The sequence below is a fragment of the Gadus chalcogrammus genome, chromosome 8, assembly GCF_026213295.1.
Source record: "Gadus chalcogrammus isolate NIFS_2021 chromosome 8, NIFS_Gcha_1.0, whole genome shotgun sequence".
Classification (NCBI taxonomy): Eukaryota; Metazoa; Chordata; class Actinopteri; order Gadiformes; family Gadidae; genus Gadus; species Gadus chalcogrammus.
This window is the reverse complement of record NC_079419.1, coordinates 15,789,379-15,811,933: the sequence shown is the minus strand read 5'-3', so window position 1 is coordinate 15,811,933 and position 22,555 is coordinate 15,789,379. Positions and strand designations below refer to the sequence as shown.

General features: G+C 42.7%; 2 protein-coding genes across 6 annotated transcripts; one reads left to right on the top strand and one right to left on the bottom strand.

The window, feature by feature from the left end:
• The first annotated feature begins 104 nt into the window (after window positions 1-104).
• Window positions 105-8,103, top strand: LOC130388369 (elongation factor 1-delta-like). Of its 3 annotated transcripts, XM_056597838.1 has the most exons (10): window positions 105-203; window positions 1,150-1,576; window positions 2,748-2,862; window positions 4,025-4,096; window positions 4,856-4,912; window positions 5,563-5,629; window positions 6,029-6,126; window positions 6,678-6,893; window positions 7,331-7,525; window positions 7,940-8,103. In XM_056597838.1, exons 2-10 carry the CDS (start codon window positions 1,182-1,184, stop codon window positions 7,976-7,978), a joined length of 1,254 nt encoding a protein of 417 aa, XP_056453813.1. In that variant the 5' UTR covers window positions 105-203; window positions 1,150-1,181; the 3' UTR covers window positions 7,979-8,103. The 3 variants fall into 3 exon arrangements, with proteins under 3 accessions (XP_056453813.1, XP_056453814.1, XP_056453815.1); XM_056597839.1 differs by lacking the exon at window positions 4,025-4,096; XM_056597840.1 differs by lacking the exons at window positions 4,025-4,096; window positions 4,856-4,912 and having other exon boundaries at window positions 106-203; window positions 7,940-8,102.
• On the bottom strand, window positions 7,289-22,555 carry LOC130388367 (tripartite motif-containing protein 16-like). Of its 3 annotated transcripts, none has more exons than XM_056597834.1 (7): window positions 10,314-11,007; window positions 10,009-10,095; window positions 9,634-9,867; window positions 9,054-9,213; window positions 8,908-8,961; window positions 8,760-8,819; window positions 7,289-8,679 (listed from the first exon to the last, which is right to left on the bottom strand). In XM_056597834.1, exons 1-7 carry the CDS (start codon window positions 10,905-10,907, stop codon window positions 8,144-8,146), a joined length of 1,725 nt encoding a protein of 574 aa, XP_056453809.1. In that variant the 5' UTR covers window positions 10,908-11,007; the 3' UTR covers window positions 7,289-8,143. The 3 variants fall into 3 exon arrangements, with proteins under 3 accessions (XP_056453809.1, XP_056453810.1, XP_056453811.1); XM_056597835.1 differs by lacking the exons at window positions 7,289-8,679; window positions 8,760-8,819; window positions 8,908-8,961; ... (2 more) ...; window positions 10,009-10,095; window positions 10,314-11,007 and adding exons at window positions 17,531-18,589; window positions 19,482-19,640; window positions 20,448-20,546; ... (2 more) ...; window positions 21,504-21,599; window positions 21,702-22,404; XM_056597836.1 differs by lacking the exons at window positions 7,289-8,679; window positions 8,760-8,819; window positions 8,908-8,961; ... (2 more) ...; window positions 10,009-10,095; window positions 10,314-11,007 and adding exons at window positions 17,533-18,589; window positions 19,482-19,592; window positions 20,448-20,546; ... (2 more) ...; window positions 21,504-21,599; window positions 21,702-22,555.

Here is a 22,555-nt window from a genome sequence, read left to right as displayed (position 1 = left end):
CTAATATATCAAACACATTATTTAACACGAGTGCCAAGAGTGTTATTTATTGTGACAATTAAAAGCCAAAAGAGCCAAGTATATACCCCCACTTGTTGCAATAATACCTACGGACCGTTTGAGTAGAGTCTCTTCCACTGTCGGATTACAACCGAGAGTACCCCTCTAAGCTTCTCCAGACACAAACGTCGATTAAAACCAAAGTAAGTGTTGTAAATACATGTTTTCCGATTTGGAATGTGAAGGGGGTGATTGATTATTCGCAAGTTTATGAAACGTATTGAATGTGAGGTGAAAGACGCCACGTGGCTTTCCGAACTAAGTTCCTGCGCTTGTCAAAGTTGCCCCACCGGCATGGTAGTCGAGCAGCATATGGTTTTGAAGAGCACACTTTTACTCAGACGTTTTCAATTGTTGATTTCAGTCTGAGTGCAGCGGCACCATTATATGAATATATTTATTGGTTAAATATGTGTCTTTCTCTATTGCGGGTTTATTGCACCGTTAACTACCATTTATTAAGCAAAAAAAGGAATCTGATCAAAAGGGGACATTTAATGCCCTAGCTTTAAAGGGAATACCTACCTACATTGAAATTCCCAATGAGTTTGGTGATTTTTGTTGCAGCTGTGTGGTGGAATGTGTCAGTCTCGGTTGTTTGGAGAGTTGTTTAACGGTCTGTTCTATTTTCATGAAATGCTTATGACTATAAAATACATTTTGTGTGTAGTTACCTTCACCTAAAATCAAGGTGATCCCAACACATCAGCTGCTTGACATCAATTTCATATCAGAACCTAACTTTCCTTTAACCCCAATGACATTTTCACAAGACTGCTCTGACATACCTTTTTCAAAATACTACCCAGTGGGATTGATCAGTCAGATTGAGTACATTTTTAGCGCTATGTTACCGTTCTGGTAGATGATACGGTAACTGGCCTGACTTTAAAGCAAACATCCATGTATTTAATCAGTTGTTTTGATTGGCAATATTGTATTGGTGTACGATTTCAGTACATACTACTGTTGCTGTTGAACCTGTAAGTCCTTGGTGATCAACTGTATCTCTGCTGTACTATTTAACAAATGGCTCTAGCTCCTACCTGTTGCTTCTCTTCTACTCCCTTCTCATGTATCCCTCACAAGAATTGAGTGTAGGAGACCCTTTTATTTGACCGATGGATCAGTCTAAAGCTAGCGCTACGGAAGGAGGAACCCCTCAGATTGCTATCCCAGGAAGACAGGCCAGCGGCGGCCCCACTGTGGAGCGGGTTAGCGCCGGCGCCCAGTTTGGTAGCGCCAACGGGACGCTTTCGTCCTCCCCGAGGAGCTCAGGCGCCAAGGGGCCCTATGCCCCCCGTGGTGGGGCCAAACTACCCAAGGGCCCGAAGCAGGGGAACCCCGACAAGGAGAACGGTGCTGCCAAGTCCCCGGCGGCACCCCGTCGGCCGGCCGGGAGGGGTCGCAACCGCACGTCCTCGGAGAGCGAGAGGGGGGGTAAGGGCAGCCGGGGGCCGGCCCAGAGGAAGCGGGGCCTCTCCGAGACGGAGGGCAGACCCGGGCCCCGGGACAAGTATGACCACCGGCCAATTGGAGAGATGCATTTTTGTTTTTAATCTTGACTTCGATTGATTGGATTTTTCAATTATTGTGGCTGTTTGTGTTTTTGTTTATTTTTTGTTCTGGTGTGATGATTGTGGGAAAGCACAAGTAGACAAGTGCCCCCCCCCCTCCCCGCGCACACTCATTACTGTTTCATACATGGTCAATAAGGCGCGGCGTTATCGGAGCTGAACATCACATTTGTTGTGACAAACTCTGCACAGCGGTGGCGCTATAGGGTGGTGGCTAATCTTTTGTCTAATAAGCCAGGATCTGCAACTCTGCACACAAGCCGCCTCAACTCAATGAACAAAGGATGTCTGTCTGCTGGTGTAATCCGTTTGCATTGTATGTGTGTGGAGAACAGGGAAACATGGCGCCTAGGCCTATCTAACTCTTACTTTCAGATTTGACATTGGTCATGGTTTATTTATGGGCGCCATGTACGCAATGCACGCACACCGAAAGCCTAGCAAAGACATTTATAAGTGCCAAGCTGATCAAAGTCACGTCGCTGTGACAAGGGCTAGAGCAATGTATAAGCAAATTGCATGGCAAAACCAACAAAGAAATCTATATTCATGTTGGTTTTCTGCGCTTATCTAACCAGATACCATAGCTTTCAAAAATTGAATGGGTTAACCCAATCATAGACGTGTCTAAAGAAGTGCTTGAACACCTCTGCTCTGTTCATTTTGCAGCATGAAATCTGGTGCTGTGCTTTCCATTGTTCAGAAGTAGGTGGCTCACGCCTACTGAGACGGAGTAACACACTTTGTGCACCCAGCAGGCCCCAGGTGCACGGCGTCCATAAATGGGGTTTTACCCACCTAGCCGACCCGATGCCTTAAGTAGTCATCGGGAGTGTTTGTGACTTGAATTGTTTGTAAATTGTCCATTTGCATCGCTTTGGATGAATCTCGCAATCTTCCGACACGTCTGGCCTTGTGCATGGGATTTTGAATTGTCTTGATTGGAATTTTTCCAATCAAGTTGTGCCATTTGTCTAGAACGCCCTCATTATTGGTTGTTTGGTTGCTATTAACAATTGTTATCTTTAATCCGACATTACGATGGCAGATTTATGTATGACTTGTGTCGTACGGTTTGGTAATCCTCTGCTGTCATTTTGCCACCTCCAGCATCAACATGAGTGGACTGCAGTGTCTCGCCACAGAGAATATCTGGTTCGACAAGCACCGCTACGATGATGCCGAGAGGTGCTTCTATGAGGGAGCCAACGGCAGCCCGGCACAGGTCTGTGTAATGAGCCTTAAAACTATGAGGGCGGGCCAGGGTCAGAAGTAGGGTGACAAGTAGAGCCTGACCGATCTATCGTAGGTCAATAGAATCGGCCATTCAGGCACATACCGGTATCGTGTCGATTTATAAACGTAATCAACTCTTTATAAATCCTCTACTGTGGTGGCTGAACCTCTAAATGCTTTTAACTGGGAACATCCACATAAAAACTAGTTTGACATCATGTTCTGTGTGACGTTAGTAGCTCCTCCCCATGCTACAGGTCATTGGTTCCTTTACCTTATGCCTTCAATGCCATGTTGTTGTGGCCCGAAGCCTTGCTGTAGGCCGAGCAGAACATCCCCAGGAGCTGCATCAACCCCCCCCCAGGAGTCCAAAATATATATATATCCAATTAAAGGGTGATATATCGGCTGATCTATCAATATCTGTAATTGAAAATCTATGATCGATCGGGCTCCTTATTGGTAGAGGCTTCCTTACATATTCTCCACTCCCTTCTGGTTTGTGTGAGGCGCCTTGTCCACAGCTGTGCAGTGTCTGTTATAGCTCCTTTTGCTTTCAGCGATTGCGGCACTTTCATCATCACCGTGCGCCGCAGCTATCTGCTACATGCATGGCAACTAAGCCGGTTGACCTAAAAGTAGCCTGGGTGGACGAGAGAGGCCGGGGGGGGGGGGGAAGAGAGAGAGCATTTGGAGGCAGGTCGATTGCCAGCTGTCCATTTTTATTTTTTCCCTCCAGGGTAACCAACCGTCAATCTATTTAAATAATATGATAAATATAATGTAAAAATAGGTGCAGTGTATGCACCTTATATTGAATTAATTACCCAATCCTCATCTATGTCCTCAATTTGATCACATACTTCTGCGATTTTCTGATGCCTTTGTTTTAATTGTAATTGTTGTGTGCAAGCAACAATGTTAAGTTGACGGTTAGATCCGTTAGTTCAAAAGATTCAATATACAACAAATGAAATTTAGCTCTGAAATGTTAATGGTCTCCCAAAGTAACTGGCTCATAGTAAGGTGCGTGTCAGTGCGCTAAACCGATTCGCCAGCATACTTTTGTATTTTGGCATGCTTCCATTCCGCTACCTCTACTGCTTCACTTTCATCACTTCCTGCCCCCTACCCCAAACACGTGGCTACAGGAAAAAGATGCTAATGCCATCCTGCAGGAAATTGCTAAATCCAGGCAGCAAATCCAGCAGTGCCTGGACGAAGTGAGTACTGTAAAAGAATGGCCTTCCCCTAATAAATCCAGCACTGGCCATAAGGTTGTGCTAAAAACAACATTGTAAAACAGTAATACAAGGCACCAATAGGTTTTATTTGGTAAGCCCGTAAATTGATATTTAACTGAAAGGTTAGTTTCAGTAGCAAGAAAAAAAATGTCACCTGCACTTTCCCTCATGTATATGGCATTAAACAGTGGGCTTCAGACGTGTGAATCTGAGATTAACAATTTAGCATTTTAGGAGCTGATAAAGTATATAGTGCCTACAACAAAGAAGAGTGTATAGTGCCTGCTCTCCTATTCAACTCTGTCCATTACGCTGCTTGCTTCATTCTATAATCACCTTTCCATCTGCATACCCCATAACTTATTTTGTTCGTTTTTTCCACAATTTACCATTTTCTCGGCTCATCACTGATACCGGACTACTCTTATCCTCTCCTCTTTAGAATTGAGATGATTACCATGGCGACCTAATGCATGTTCTTTATTTTGGGAAATTTGTAAAAAATAATTAAGTTTAATTTTTTATTTATTTTTCTCTTTGTTGTGCGACAAAGTCATATCTTGGTATATAGTCATTGGACCATTCAGGATTATGTATGAGAAATTGCTTTACCTGTAGATTTGTTAACTCGGGCAGGTAAAAATAAATGTTGGAGCCTGCTTCCTCGTGTCTACAACCTACGCCCCTTCTTCTGTCTCTCTATTTCCTCTGTAACCCCCGTGCGTTAACCGGGTGCAGGTGAAGTCTGCCACGCAGCCTGCCAAAGGCCGTCAGGCCAAACGGCCCCACAGAAACGTAAGTCCCCTGCCCGCCGGCCCGCAGACGCCACCCGCTGCCCACGCTGTCCCACTGGGCTGGGTCCGGTGGGGCCGGGCTGGGCTGGGCTTCTGCGGCTAGGTGGGGGCGCTGGCTGGCCCTATCACAGCTGCAGAATCATAACCCTCAATCATGTCTCCTCAAACCAATGTGTGCCTGCTTTTTCATTCATGTTTCGTTCAAAAGTTGGCCTCATTGATTGTCTGCTAATGAGCTTTGTGCTAGCCAGTTATAGTGCGGCATGAATATGTCACTTTATTTTATAATTGACATCTCATTTCGAAATAATTAATATTAACATTGCACTCCTTGACCCTTGTTGTGCTGGGTTTGACATGGTTGAAAGTAGCACGTGTCTGAAACAGAGGAATAACTTTGTGTTATTCCACTGGATTGGTGTTTTTAAGTGTGAAAGAAATCAAACAAAATGGTTTCTTAAATTGAGTTGTGAGTTGTATAACCTTGTGTGTCTGGTGTGTACTCAAATCAGAGAAAATGTACCTTGCTGGTCATTGCGTTGAACTCATTGCTTGCACAATTTATTTTGCTTGCATTTTTTTATCCTAAATATTAACCTGAGAAAAGTCTGATATTGTACAGTGAATCAATGTTTTTGTTTTCACCCACAGTCATCATCAAAATCTGGGGACCAGGATACAAAGGGCAAGCAGATGGATTATCAGAGTATGCAGAAAGGTGTGGGTTTGATTTTATTTTCAAAGGCCCCGAGTTACAATTTAACGGTGCTCAAATCAGTCCGACAACGACTTTAGTATTTTACTTAATCATTAAAACAACGTCTTTGTTATGTAACATTTTTGTTGTGATCCAGCTTATGAATGGTAGAAAATCCTTTAGATGTTTTTTATGATTTAAGTTTGATTGGCATTTTCTATCAACAAATGTTATAATATTTCAAGGAAGTTAAGCATTTGATCAGTCAATTCACCAGGATCTTTCCAAGGAGGGCCTTTGACAGAAGGCACAGCTGAGCTCTCTCCCTGTACATGCTGTATTTAATTACTGAGACAATGTGATATGGTCTGCAGCGATAGGATATTTTCATCCAAATATTCTGTCTATCATTGGTTTCAGAGATCGAAGATATGAGAGCCCTCATCCGGGTTCTTGAGTCAAGGGTGACCAGTCTTGAGAAGACCCAAACAACGGCAGCTCCTGCACCGTGTGTCCAGGTTAGTCCTTTTGATTGATTAACAAAACTACCAGATCTTTTCAAACGTAGAGTAACATTTTCTAGAACGATTTTCTATGAGCGGTAAAATAGGGTTGTATGTTTCAAAATACTTCAAATAAGCTGCACAGTAGTATGAATCTTTTCCCACAACCCTTATACTGTCACAGTTGTTTCAATAAATAATATTCCTTGATGGCTGCTCAGCAGTTGGATGAGTAAGCCTCTGTGAGTAATTGGAGATGATTCGAAATCAAGCTTTAGTAAAAGCTTTTTTTTTATTACCCGAATGTATATCACTGAAAACTGCGCCAAATTTTCTTTAAAGTCTTTGTGGTAGCAAAACCTACCTATTAGCTACTCCATTAAATAAGCCGCTGCGACAGTATTCGTTCGGAAAATATGGATACAAGCTGCAAGTTTGTTGGAAAAATAGGGTACTGTCAAGTGTTTACAAGATGGCAAACTTTCCAATTGACTTATGCTCTCATAACGGCTCACTTCTGCAATTTTAACATACCACTGAAAATCCCTCTCTGTTGGTTATTTTAGGCTGCTAAAGTGCAGACTGCACCACAGAGGAAAGCAGTGGTTGATGAAGACGACGACGACGATGATGACGATGATGACCTGGACCTGTTTGGCAGTGATGACGAGGACGCCGAGACATTGCGCATCAAACAGGAGCGCATCGATGCCTACGCAGCCAAGAAGTCTAAGAAGCCCGCCCTGATCGCCAAGTCCTCCATCTTGTTGGACGTAAAACCTGTACGTGTTTATTTGCTTTCTGGTTCATTTAGGGAAATCTCATATGTATGTTCATGCACAACTAAAATATCTGGAACAACTTGAAATGATTTACTGTCAATATATAGTTGACAGATATTGAACAGTTGACCAGGTATTCTCGCTCTGACAGAGAACTAAAGACACGATTCAGACTGTATTAGTTTCGGGGTACTTCTTCCTGGTACTAACGGACTGACTGAACTCTGGATAGATCTATTCAGGAATCCGGCCATCCATCCTCATTCAATGTGTTTTTGTGTAAGTGGGGCAATGAGTTGCTGAGTGATTCAATACGTGGCGCTCAATTTTGATATTGTTGCGGGCCACCACAAATAAATTGTTTCATAAGCGGGGAAACACTGATTCATATTGACCAGCCCATATTTTTGTTCCCCCTTAATCCGTCATTCCACCAGTGGGACGACGAGACGGACATGGTCAAGCTGGAGGAGTGTGTGCGCTCGGTGCAGGCCGACGGGCTCCTATGGGGGGCCTCCAAGCTGCTGCCGGTGGGCTACGGCATCAGGAAGCTGCAGATCAACTGTGTGGTGGAGGACGACAAGGTGGGCACAGACCTGCTGGAGGAGGAGATCACCAAGTTCGAGGACTATGTGAGTACGCTCTGGCAACGCAAGACACCTTCAGAACCATCTGCATTCACCATGGTTGTAACTAGAAACATGATGGCTAGGTTTCATTTTCATGCATGTACAATACTGTTTAAAGGAACGTGTAGGATTTGAGTGCATAAATAGCTTTAAACTGACAACATATAAACTGGTTGTAATGTCACTTACAAAATGAGACCTTCCTTTTTTATATATAACCGGGCCTGTTTTGCCAGGAAAAGTGTCATTCTACCAAAAATGCAGTTTCTTTCATATCTTTCAAATTTATTGATTACATTTGTTTGTAATTATTGTTCTCAATGAGAAGGATTTTTTTTATCATGGTGCCTTTCTTTTTTGCAAGTGTTAATTCAAATGATCAGACGTTGTGACGCGTTAATGTCTTTCTCAATACAGATCCAGAGTGTGGATGTGGCCGCATTCAACAAGATCTAAGCATCGTCGCCGTCCCGCTCCCTGCTCCACCAAAGTGTTGCTTCTGCTTTCTGCTTGCCTGGTTCTTAATAAAATCCTGCACTTTAAGCACAAAGATCTGGTGTTGGCGTACATTGATTTGATATAATGCCAAATACTCATACTGTATCATACATTGCAACTGTGCTATAACCATTTAAAAGGGCATAGTCTTAATGTGGAGCCAAGCCCCACCCAGAATCCTGGGTAGAGGGGCTGGGTGAACGTGGTCCTGACTGTATGCAGGAGAATCATCCCATCTGGAATACTGTAGAAAGAGAGAATACCAGCCCTGTAGTCCATATAAACTCCTATTCTGTTGGCACAGGGGACGGCTATGGCCACAGTGTCCTTGTCGTGCTGGAAGGAACAGGCCGAAGGGGAACAGTCCAGACTCCAGGATTTGGAGTTGTGTCCCAGCTTGCAGTCGCTCCCGGCTCCCTCCCTGGCCATGCTTTTGTAGCACAATCCCACGGAGACCCCTCCCACTCCGCTCCATTCGACCTCCCAGTAGCAGCGGCCGGCCATGCCCGCCCTACACAGCACCTGGGCCCAGCGGGTGAAGCGCCCCGGGTTCTCTGGGTATGGCTGGGCCTCGGACCATGTGGTCACCCCTCTCCGCCCATCAGACAGGATCAGATATGGGTTGGCTGTGCTGGAGTCCAGTGATAAATCGTGGTAATCTGGGCACAGAAGAGCATATACTCAAAACAGCTTCTGGTCATTTAAGACAATGTGATTTATAAGTGGAATGTATACGCACATTGCAGGAAGTCCTCCCTGGTCTTGAGCTCGGCACTGTGCAGGGGGACCACATCTTTCCCTATTCAATACAATTGTTTGGGTGAAATCAAAGATGCAATCCCATGAATTTTTTAGCAATATCTTTTAAGGTTCTTGGAAAGTATTACCTTCCACATTTTCGATCTCGATGGAATTTTTATAGGCTTTCTTTAGAGAACCCACTACAAAAGAAACAAAGGGCCATGGTTAGCTTAGCCGTGCATCAGTGTATTGGGCTCAAATACTCCTCTAGTTGCAAAATAAGGAGGCGTACCCTTGTCCGAAACCCGGAGGAGCTCATTCTCACACACCTCTGCCAGCGCTGCCCTGAGCTCCACCAGAGCGCCCCTCATGGACTTGTACATCCGGTATGGAAGTACATCTGTGCTAGGCAGATCCACTGTCTCAGCAGGGAAATGGAAGGACTTGCACTTCTACAGAGGACAGAATCAAACACCAGGGTTGTTGGTATGAGAACGGTCATTGGGGGGGGGGGGGTAAGGAAAAGGGCTCCAGAGAATCTGCAACGTGTGATAAGGCAAATCTGTATTGGCTCGAGTAAAAAAATAAAAATAAGTTGCTACACATTGTGAAGCCAATATAGCTGATCATGGGTGTTTTGCACTACCATAAAATATGTATTATGTAGCCTATGTATTAAACCAATCCATAATCTAAACCTTAAACCACACACCCCAACCAGAAACCAAAACCTAAAAGAATCCATGACCCATCAAAGGATCCTGAACAAAGCCATAACCATAGACTATCAAACTAAAGCCTAACCATACGTTTACCACCAGCTATTAGTCCTAGGTTTTTCATACACATCTTCTATTATTCTGGTGCAATACCTGAAGGAATTGGAGATGATCGTCGGTATTGGAGAGCTCCTCCAGCTCAGCACCTCTCCTCTTTAGCTCTTTGGATTCCCTCTCCAGTTTCCCCAGCAGTTCGTCCGTCTCTTGGAGCACGGTCTGCTCTTGGCTTCGGATCAGCTTCCTCACCTCGGAGCGATGCTTCTCGATCAAGCGCGCGAGTTTAGAGAAGGTTCTCTCACTCTCGTCCATCACGGCTTGCGTTGAATGCTGTTTGATTTGCAATGAATTCCCTCACTTCAACGTTATTAAATACAATGGGTCATACTTAAGGTAGCAATTGATATCCCACTATATGCCTAACCGATACATTTCTTAATAATAGCCATTAGGCTACTGGTCTCGACTTACCTTGATATAATTCACAATATATTTAAGCTCCTTTTTAATCTCTTTGTATTTCTGTAAGGATTTAAAAGACGCGTCTGCCAGCTTCCTCTGAAAGAAAACCAAATTTGAAAATAAAAGCATTTTATCTGACCTATATATCACAATAGATCACTGATTTATCAAAATTCAGACCTACATTATATTAAAGATTAAAGTTGACTACTTGAGGCTAGTATTCAATTGGGCAGCACTTACATATTTATAATTATTGAACACAGACTACACGTCTAGCAGAATTCATATAACTCATATAAACCACAGCCTACCTCATGCGTGGCTCGCGCCTCGGCCAGCGGCACCGTATCATGGCCCCTGTGTTTATGCCGCACGCACTGAGCACACACACACTGCTGGTCTGTCCAACAGTACTCCCTGAGAACTTTATCATGGTGGCGGCAAAGTTTGTCCCTGACCCGAGCCAAAGGTGTGGTGAGTTTGTGCGCATTCCCTCGAAACTGGTCGTCGTGGACTCCCAAGTGGGCCACGCAGTACGACTCCAAGCAGGCCAGACAGGACTTTACGGCCTCCCTCTTTCTGCTTCCGCTGCAAACTCCGCATAGGACCACCTGCTCTGCTTTGAGCGAGTGCTGCCTGTCAGTTCTTATGTTGCTCGCATGAATCTGGTCCACCACTTCCGAGAGAACGGTGTTTCTACTGAGCGCAGGTCTTGGGTTGAACAGCTGCCTGCACTGTGGACAACCGAAATACCCTTTGTTCTTGTTCCTGGTCCAATAGTCGTCAATACAATCCAAGCAGTAGCTGTGTCCACAGGGAATGGTCACAGGGTCCCGAAGGAAATCCAGACACACTGGACAGCTGAACTGATCTTCTTCGATGGAAATGCTGGTCAACGCAGCCATTTTCTCTCATACAAAACAAACAGGGAAGTGTGACTGTGAAATATGGGAGTGGTGCCACAGGTGACCGACGTGAATAGGTTTCACGGTGAGACATCCAATCAAAAGTAGTTACAGGTGAGTTATAAATAAGTAGGCCTTTGCAAACTGCCGTCAGTAGAGGTAGGAATAGGCCCTACTGCAACATTTGTTTGCGATCATATACCAAGTAGGCCTACAGGACCAGAATAACGATATCGATACCGCTACCAATACTTTTTCTTATTCACGGTATATGCAGGGAATAGCAGTGTTTCATGATTTATGAGGTGAATGCATCATCAAAAAGCTGCATCTGAATAATTGTTCATGACTAAATTATCTCTAAATTGTATGCCAAAGGTAAGCAATCATTGTAAGGTGAGTGATATAATATTATTTATACCGGCCACCTGTGAGAGCTGGTTTTGATAATCAACTGAAGCATGTATTGTAACAAAACATTTTCTTTCCAATGAATGAACAGAGGGCCTATTTTTATTGCACCATTATTATTATTGTAAAAGGAAAGTGCCAACATGAACAATTATTTTTTAATAAACAAACCGCACACAATTATTTGAGGAGAATAAACCAAAACAATAGCCCTGCTACATACCTATGTACCTGCCACCTCTACACAGTATACTGCTACCACCAAACTACTATATGGGGGCAACTGATTTAGAATATGCTTTAGAGTAAAATAGATGTTGGATAGGGTTGCACGATCAAATGAGAAACACAATTTTCTGGCTTAGAATTTAGATCACGATTCTCTCAAGATTTGTTTTCAATAATAATGTTTATTGTTCTAATTTACCTGATGGGAAAAACAGTATTAGTAATATGATGGTGCCTGATATAGGACCGGCACAACAGAAAGGGAAGACTCCTGTTTTAAGCTTAAATGCAACAACTTCCTGAATCAGACACTGAACATAGAAACTATTAATTTAATTCTCTTGTCTTCTCTTACTTGCACCTTTGAACACGTTTTTTTATGTGTGTTTTCTGTGCGTAAGATGCGGGAAGTATTTAGATATGATTCTTAAAATGTAAACCACAGTCACTATAACAAGTCTTTCCACATTTTGAGGCTTAATGGTGGAGACATGTTCCCCCCTGAACTGAACACCATTTCTGAAGGGGAGCTTGTAGCAGGAATGCAGGTGTTTCTTTTGTGCGACACCTTCCAATTGTGCTGGGGGAAAAGAAAGCTTGAGTTTCTAGTGTAGACAAGCTTATGCTTCGCCCTTTCCCCAAAATATGTTTTGTGTTTACATGATTAAACTATAATCTAGTCATTCAACTTCCTTTCTACAGTTCTACTATTTATGAAATGGCCACAATGTAGAAGGGAGATTCTGAAACTGGTATTCATCATCGTCAACTTTTACTCAAGGTCAATTTAGAAGACAAGATTTAATAGACAACACACACATAAATAGGAATAAAAACATTCCGACCAATTATACCAAAGGTCCAAAGGTATGCATGGTAGCGTACTGCGCTATAACGGGTTCGACAGCAGCATTATAATTTCATTTTTTGAGTCATTCAAGCGACCGGTCCATCTGTACATGAGGTTCCTCAATGAAGCATACGGTGTTAACTCCTGCATTCATAAATAGCTAATTTGCACTGCTCCACCTTGTTTCTTTTAAGTAAGATTCTAAAACAATCATTGTAAGCAACTGTGCATACTTGATTTTTTGAACTCAGCCCAATGGCAGTATAAAGGAGAAGGGTCCAGCTGCAGGCTTGGGCGTTTCCGTCATGACACAAGAACGCCCATTAGGCGTTCCTGGTAGCTTTTCATCGACCAATCGCAAGGTGTTTCGAAAGGCATAGGCTACTGGGTTTCGCAAGGCATACTGCGAAGCACAGTCGCAAAGCATACTATGCTTTCCTTCCTCAGGAAGGAGATACGAGGTACCACTTTTCAAGAAGGTTAGACTAAAAAAGTATTTTGTCCATCAATCGACTTTGATGCTAAACCGGAGAAAGGCGAAGTGGTGGACAATGTGCTCTCGACTATCAGTACCCATGTATGTAAATTTGTTGTGTTTCAATGTGTCATGTCAATGTGTGTAATTCATGTTTTCTGTTTTTACATGCAACGGCTGCTGGGTTGCAAGACAAATTTCAGCACTGCTGACGAATAAAGTTCATATCATATATCATATCATATCATATCATATCATCATATCATATCTTAATGGCAATTTTACCTCTCTCGTTAGATTTAACAATCATGGAGCCCCCACTTGGCTAACGTTAGTTCTATGCTACCCGTACTTGAAACTGCTGTTTAAGAAAATCTAACTAGCGAATGTTCCGGAAGTAGACAGCCGTGCGAAGACACACACAGTGTGTGTGTGTGTGTGTGTGTGTGTGTGTGTGTGTGTGTGTGTGTGTGTGTGTGTGTGTGTGTGTGTGTGTTTCTATTCTATTCTATTTTATTCTATACAGTGTTACCCTTTACGTTTCATTTGATAAAAACGACAGTGTTACCCCTTATGTTTTTTTTCCATGATGACTGATGAAAAACAACAGTGTTACCCCTTATATTTTATTTGACAAGGACAATTATTTATTTATTTTCAAATATGTTTTTTTTCATGACGACCAATAAATTACGACAGTGTTGCCCCTTATATTTTATTTGACAAAGACAACAGTGTGACCCCTTGTGTTTTTTTTCATGACGACCGATAAAAAACGACAGTGATACCCCTTATATTTTTTTTCGTGACGACCAAAAAAAAACGACAGTGTCACCCCTCATGTTTCATTTGATAAAAACGACAGTGTTACCCCCTATGTTTTATTCGATACATTTCGACAGTGTTACCCCTTATGGTTTTTTCATGATGACAGATAAAAAACGACAGTGTTACCCTTTACGTTTAATTTGATAAAAACAACAGTGTTTTTTTCCCATGATGACTGATGAAAAACAACAGTGTTACCCCTTATATTATTTTTTGGATATGTTTTTCTTTCATGACGACCAATAAAAAACGAAAGCTGTTTAGAGTATTAACCTCCGAACTTATCAATGCACCATCAAGACACAGAATAAAGTCAACACAATGGTTATACTTGACTTTATAATTCGCAAGAAATAGAGATAAGAGTCTTCCAACAGAGGACATCAACCGGACTTGAACCCCGGTCTCCAGGGGGTTAGCTCACAGCTCTCTCCACTTCCCACTGAGATTTTTAATTTATTTTATTTTTATTTTGAGATTTTTAATTTTTTAGTGGTTATATATGACAGTGCAATAGACATGATAGCATTACGTTTCAAATTAAAGATATTGCGTTTTCCACAGAAATTGATCCGCGGTCGCCAGTGGGTTAGGCAGATACACTCCACTGCACCAATGAGGCGATGACAATACACAATGATCAATCATCAATAAAGAGGATAAACATGACATTACAATGTATGTGTGTTTTTCTATTATTTCCCTTATGTTCTTTTCATGACGACCAATAAAAAACGACAGTGTTACCCCTTATATTTTATTTGACAAAGACAACAGTGTTACCCCTTATGTTTTTCATCATGACGACCAATAAAAAACAACAGTGTTACCCCTTCAGTTTTTTTTCATGATGACCAATCAAAAACAACAGTGTTACCCCTTATGGTTTTTTTCATGACGACCAAAGAAAAATGACAGTGTCACCCTTCATGTTTCATTTGATAAAAACGACAGTGTTACCCCCTATGTTTTTTTCATGACGACTGATAAAAAACGACAGTGTTACCCCTTATGTTTCATTTGATAAAAACGACAGTGTTACCCCCTATGTTTTATTTGATCAATATCGACAGGTTTACCCCTTATGTTTATTTCATGACGGCTGATAAAAAACGACAGAGTTACCCCTTATGTTTTTTTTCATGACGACCGATAAAAAACGACAGTGTTACCCCTTATGTTTTTTTCATGACGACCGATAAAAACAAAAACACCCTCGTGTTTTTTTTCATGACGACCCATAAAAAAAGACAGCGGTACCCCTGTCGACATTTTTGCAGGGATCGGAACCTGGGCCCCGTTTCCCGAAAGCATCGTTAGCCTAAGTGGATCGTGAAGTGCGTCGTAAGGGCATCGTAGAGTTTTCACCGCGTTTCCCGAAAGCATCGTGGGGAACGAACGTCTTGAAAACGCTCGTAGCTAACGAGTAGGCCTACTCCAGGGGTGCTCGTAGGACGCTAAGAGCATCGTCAGCTATAGCCTCAGTGGCGACACCATCGGACATTCCGTCTATTGGATGCGTTTTATTAAAACGCATTGCGCCTTTATGTTCTTAGTTTGGTAATTAATAAAGATTATTAATTTATTTATTAATAAAGATGTTAAAATGGCCAAAATAAAACGGGACAGTCCAGAAAATGTTTGCGCAGGCAGGGCACTCAAAATGTGTGAGAGAAAGTGGGGGGATTTGTGCAGACTGACATAGGCTACTCATAAAACGTAGCATAAAATAATGTAAAAAATTAAATTAAATTAAAAAAAATTAAAATAAAGAAATAAAATTAATTATAAAAAACAAGCAAAGGAGCAGGCAAAAGGCTGGGATATGGTGGGGATTGGTCACGTTGACGGGAATGTTTAGTGACATGTGGGAGGGTGGAGGGGGTTAAAAAAAAGTCTCAATCACTCTTCGACGCGCATGAAAACCAGCCGCGTAGTTATGAGGGAGGCCGTCCTCACACCGATCTTCCTCATCGTCATCGTCCTCAGCGTCCTCCGGTTCAAGCAATGCCACCCCAGCCTTAGCTGCAATGTTGTGCAACATAGCCGTCACACATATCACGGCGCATGACTTGGCCGCCGAAAACTGGAGCCCTCCGCCTGACTTGTGAAGGCATCTAATATAGCGCAACTTCCACCTCCCGATCGTGCGCTCAACGATGCACCGGGCCAGACGGTGGGCTTCGTTGTATTCCTCATCAATACATACCTTACCCTATTTCCGGAGGGGCTTTTATAGCCAATCAAATTATCAATCAAGGAAACCCTTATGCGGAATCAGATTAAGTCGGCTCTCTTTGCTGCGCAAAGCATGTTTCAGAAATCAGCCCATTAAGATAAATGTAGTTGTCACACAAGCAATTTTTAATTTTTTGTCATATGGAATTATTTCAGGGGGGAAAATGCCGTGAAACGCACAGTGCATTCAGGATTAGGACTGATATATGTCGGTTTAAGCCTAATCAATTGTGTTTTAATGTCTTGCTATAGCATTCATCTAATTGCAGTCTATTTTTTTCGGAGGCTACTCTGCTGTTGTCCTTGATGGGGATTTATTTGAACCCTTTTTAACACAATTTTCCTGCGACATTCCTGCGTCTCCCCCTCCTACGGAGCCCATTTCAGCACCGTGTCAGTAGACAGTTACAATCCTACGACGTCGTGAGTGCAGCGAATGCGCGTTCACGTTAAGAGGAGTTTCGGGAAACGCTCCAAAGAAATTGACGATGGATCGCAAGATCCATCGTGAGAATGATCGTACGAGCGTGGATCCATCGTTATCGGGAAACGGGGCCCTGAGCTGTTTGGAGTATTAACCTCCGAACATATCAATGCACCTTTAAGTCACCGACTAATGTCAACACAACGGTTATACTTGACTTTATAATTCACATGAAATAGAGATAAGAGTCCAACAACAGAGGACATCAACCGGACTTGAACCCCGGTCTCCAGGGGGTTAGCTCACAGCTCTCTCCACTTCCCACTGACATTTTTTTTTGAAATATGTCTGCGGTTATATATGACAGTGCAATAGACATGATAGCATTACGTTTCAAATTAAAGATATTGTGTTTTCCACAGAAATTGAGCCGCGGTCTCCAGTGGGTGAGGCAGAGTACACTCCACTGCACCACTAAGGCGGTGAAAATTCATTATGATCAATCATCAATAAAGAGGATACACATGACATTAAAATGTATGTGTGCATTACGATAGCATTACGTTTCAAATTAAAGATATTGTGTTTTCCACAGAAATTGAGCCGCAGTCGCCAGTGGGTTAGGCAGAGTACAGTCCACTGCACCACTGAGGCGATGATAAAACACAATGATCAATCATCAATAAAGAGGATATACATGACATTAAAATGTATGTGTGTTTTTCTATTATTTCCCTTATGTTTTTTTCATGACGACCAATAAAAAACGACAGTGTTACCCCTTGTGTTTTTTTTCATGACGACCAATCAAAAACAACAGTGTTACCCCTTATGTTTTTTTTCATGACGACCAAAGAAAAATGACAGCGTCACCCCTCATGTTTCATTTGATAAAAATGACAGTGTTACCCCTTATGTTTTTTTCATGAGGACCGATAAAAATGACAGTGTTACCCCTTACGTTTCATTTGATAAAAAATACAGTGTTACCCCTCATGTTTCATTTGATTAAAACGACAGTGTGTGAAAAACAACAGTGGTACCCCTTATGTTTTTCTTCATGACGACCAATAAAAAACAACATTGTTACCCCTTGTTTTTTTTCATGACGACCAATCAAAAACAACAGTGTTACCCCTTATGTTTTTTTTCATGACGACCAAAGAAAAATGACAGCGTCACCCCTCATGTTTCATTTGATAAAAACGACAGTGTTACCCCTTATGTTTTTTTCATGAGGACCGATAAAAATGACAGTGTTACCCCTTATGTTTTTTTCATGACGACCAATAAAAAACGGCAGCGTTACCCCTTACGTTTCATTTGATAAAAAAGACAGTGTGTGAAAAACAACAGTGTTACCCCTTATGTTTTTTTTGATAAATATCGACGTGTATCTGTAGTAATGCTATTAAGGGATCAACCCGCCATACCCTAGCCGTCAGTACAATGTTCAGAAGCACAGATTATTATAGATATCTCTTCGCTTCATGCAATGTTATTACTATATCTGCAGTTTTGTGCTAAAACTTGTCATTCCAGTTCTTTAAGGGCCGAGGTAGCCCACATGTGCGCCAATGACAATCTAAGTTAATGGAGAGGAATTCCACAAAGAAAAAAGAAAACAGCCATTTCAAGTCATGTTTGTGATTTCTTTTATTTGTGCCTTACAAATAACGGCACATTTGTCAGAAAATACAAATATTTAACTTGATCACTGCCCGATCGGAACGGATGATGAGTATAATTAAAAGCATAATCATAAAAAAGAAATACAACTTATCAATATTAATATTCTTCAAATTAAGGTTAAATAAAACTGTGCCAATGGTAATACATGGTGAATATGTATTAATTAAAGAGTAAAATCAGATACCAACCAATTATTGCATTCCGTTCAACTTTCACATGGCGTTATGCTCTCTGTAACATTAGCTGATGTGCCTGTGGAACTGATCTTCTATCCTCGTATCAAAAAAACATACTTTGGCCAACTGCAGCCGGGTCCATGTACCGTAGCATCCCATTGAACGAATACAATTTAATAAATCAAAAAATATAATACGTTGTGTTAACTATAGGGCAGAGTAAGGGGAGATTCAACCCCAGGAGCTGTGAGTGTCCTGCATGGTCTTGTGAAATGATAAAGCTGTCCCGGTGCTATTTTCTCCGCGGGTGGGAGCGTCGCTGCAAATGTCTTTGTCTAGAGCCTGAGGAAAGCTTGGAACCTGAGGGGACAGAGACTTGGGTCAATCAAGACGGGAGAGAGCTCAAAGGATACGGCTGGCTTAATTTGATGTTTTTCTTGTATCGACATCCTTGATGAAACAACCAAGATCAACCATTATTTTCTCTTCCTCGTTGCCTCCCTTCCTCTCCCGACAAAGTTCATATTGTATTGGCCAATAAGCAGGTATACTGTGGTGACGTCAACTTCAATTGTTTTTTAAAACTACATTGAAACAAGTCACAGTTAATAGTTAATGCTTGCGGGCAGAGGAAAACCTAAGTTGCTTTCCAATTGACTCACTGGGGATGTCGATATTGGTTTACCAAAAGGCACGACCCCTTTGCTGTCCAACAGATTGTTGAAAGACCTCCGTGGGGCGAATTGCACCATATTTTAGAGTGAACACAGAAGTCATGTTTGTGACTTCTGGAACGAGCTCCCTGCCGATGTCAGAACCGCAGGCGCTCACTTCCAAGAAAGACTTAAGACTCACTTGTTCAGAGTTCACCTAGACTCTGCATAGCCTCCCCCCACCTCAACCCCTCTTATGCACTAATTGTAGGTTGTACATCCGGGCACTTAATGTACGCACTTATTGGATGTTGTACCTCCTGACACTTAAAAATATTACTTAATGTGTATCATCTTATCCTAGCTAGCTTTGTTGTATACAGGGAATGGGTTGACCTTACAATTGTTTCTGCTCGGCACTTGGTTTTATGAACATCCTTACAGTACCGACAGCGGTATATTGTTTCTTCTTCTTCTGACCAATGTTCTTATTATAAAGTCTCTTTGGATAGAACCATCTGCTAGATGCCCTAAATGTAAATGATGTCCATGATACCGCGGGCCGATGTGTATGCTGCTTGTTTTACCGCCCGACTTACCGAATGGTAAGGCGAAGCCACCGAACGTGGAGAGGGCAGGTCCTGGAGAGAGGAAGGGGTTCAGTGGGCCCACGGGTGCTTGGTCTAGCCCAGGTGTAGGAGGAAGAGTCGCTGAAAAAACAAACACTGTTTGTTTGGGGTCAGGATAACCTCCCAACCCTAATGAAATTAGAGGGGTGTGGGCAACGGTTTTAATAATTAACACACCTAGCAGCTATTTCAATGTTTAAATTAGGTCAAAATATATATTAAAAGTACTACCTTCTGATAATTACCAGTTGGTAATATAATAAACATGAATAGTCTTACAGTTACAATATTTTTTTCTAATCTAGCGATTCCTCATCCAGAATAGTGCACCTGTAGCCTGGCTCCGCCCGCCTAAGTACTTCCGCTTATTTTGAATTTCCCTTCAGTACTAAGTCTGGGTCTGTGGTATGTTAGTGGGTTTTCTCAATCTACATTTTCTGCATCAAATCATCAAACAGAGGGAGTGGCTGAGATCACTGATGTTAAAGTCAGCTCTCGTTGACGAACATCTTCACGCACGGTGTTTGGTTTGTTTACAGCCTGCGCGCCACGCGACTCCCGGCCAAACGTTAGCGATTGGTTATGGCAGATCCAGAGTCCAGAGATCCAGAGGACCAGGCTACTGCACCTGTGGTATTTCTCAAATCCTCTTGAACAGCACTATTGCTGCTGTGCAATGTCAGTGACACTTTGCACAGTGAACAAACCCCCTTTTTTGTTTGATGATCATTTTAAGTAGTCCTACTGGCATACGTTCCAAGACCTGTGTCTTCTGAAGTCTCTCGCAAACAAGTGGAACCAGTGAGTGGATCCGAAACAATGTAAATAAATTATTTTCATTTTTTTTTTTTTGTTGAATGCAAGCCTCTCTCAGCATTATTTCGGTTTATTGTCTTCCTTGCTGGAATAACAAACACACACACTTCATCGACTCACTTGGGGTTGCATCCATGTGGACACTTGTTTGGGCGTTGAGCTGCTCTGCTTCCAGGTCGATAGCAGGAATGGGAGAGTCCACGATAGTCACTTCTCTTACTACAAGTGGAGACACACCCATGCATTAGGCTGGAAATCCCAAACAGCCTGTCAATGACTATTAGTTTGTTTATCATTATTCAATTGACCTCTCTCGAAGATGCTGCTGAAGCCGCCCTGGCACACTTCCGTGAGCAGAGAGTTGAAGTCGTTGACAGCCACCATCACCAAGCCAAAGTCCAGGTTGGGGTCAACAATGATTGAGGGTAGACCGCCGGCAATAGGGGTAACAGTCTGGCAGCTCTGAAACAAAACCAGGGTGAGTCCAGCAGTTTTGGGGTTGAAAAAGTCTTAAAACTACCGTTGCAAAAAGTGTAAAAGGTTCCATGTGTCAATAGGTATCCATGTCTCCCTCTTATACAGGTATGTGCAAGAGAGTGAGTGGGTGAGGGACTGGGTGTTAAATTCTGTTATTTGATGGTATTTATGCTGAACAATGTTAATACGCAATACCAAAAGGCTATTCATATTATTAATAATACAGTAATAACAATAATGCAACCATCCAGCAGAGAAGGAACCCTCACCCGTAGAAACTGGACGTGATCCTCGGTGTGAGAGAGCTTATCCAGCTCGGCCTCTCTCCTCTTCAGCTCATTGGTTTCCTTCTCCAGCCTCGACAGCAGCTCCTCGGCGTGGCGAACAGCGTTCCTCTCCTGGACCCCGATGAGCTCCCGCACCTCGAAGCGCTTCAGCTCTATGGATCGGATCAGCTCCGTGAAGACCTTGTCGCTCTCCCCGATGGCTGCTCGAGTAGACCGCTGGGGTGGGAGGTGACGATGGGGTTGACAGCAAAATAGGACAAAAATAGTTCATTTTAAAGTTTAAGATACTCTATTATTAGTGAAGTGTCATAAATATATTGTCTGGTTCATCTATCTGAACCAGTACCGAGGAAAAGTCAAGATGGGCATAATGGATTTGTATGAATTTTAGTATTTGTATGAAGTCACTTACTGTGAGAGACATAATGGCTTGTCTCAGCTCCATGGCTTCCCTCTCCCTCTCTTGGATTTTAGTTTGAGAATGTCGCTTCTCCTCACCAAGCTGAGTCTGAATGAAGCAATGTAAACATAGCAGTCTGAGTATTTTTATCTTTGGCTTGACACAATCAACAGGTTCCGTTTCGATCAATAAAATATAAACCATAACTACCTTCTTTTCTCGGATTTCCGTCTCAGCTAGAACTGTATCGTGTCCTTTATGTTCATCTGTCAGACAAAGGTAACAAATGCACTGATTGTCGGTTCTACAGTAGACCTCTAGAAGCTTGTCGTGTTGGGGACATATGGTCTCCTGTAGTTTTTCCGAGGCTGCAACGAGCCTGTGCTTCTTGAAGGCTGCAGACTCGTAGTGAGGCTTCAAGTGAGGCTCGCAGTAGGAGGCCAGGCACACCAGACACGATTTAACCGCTTTGTTTTTTCTGCCCGTGCAAACGTCACACTGCACATCTTCGGGTCCGGCGAAGCTCTCTGCGGCGGGCGTGTGTGTGGTCTGGAAGCGAGTGTTTTTGAATCTTTCCACGACGTCCGCCAACATCGTGTTTCTGCCGAGCAGCGGCCTCGGGTTGAAAGACTGCCTGCACTGGGGGCAGCCATAAACCCCGAGATATTCGTCCTGGTCCCAGTAATGCTTGATACAACCCGAACAATAACTATGCCCACATGGAATAGTAACCGGATCCCTCAACACGTCCAGACATATTGAACAGTTAAACTGGTCTTTATCGAGAACAACTCCAGCTTGGGCCATCGTTGAAACGCAGACGTTGGAGCAATTTTGTTTTTTAGAGACCCTGACAGCCGGAGCTTTGTTTACAGGAAGTGAACGCAGCGAGCTAGTAGTCAATGGCGGGCGTGGCTAGAAAAGCTAGTGAAAATAGTCATCGAGAAACCCTGAACCTTGGAGTTCAAACAAATATGACGAGAAGTGTCGGTATTTTTTTGTTCATGATACTTTCCAGCTTTCTCTTTATTGTTTCCCAACCAAGTCATGTGACGAAATGCTCA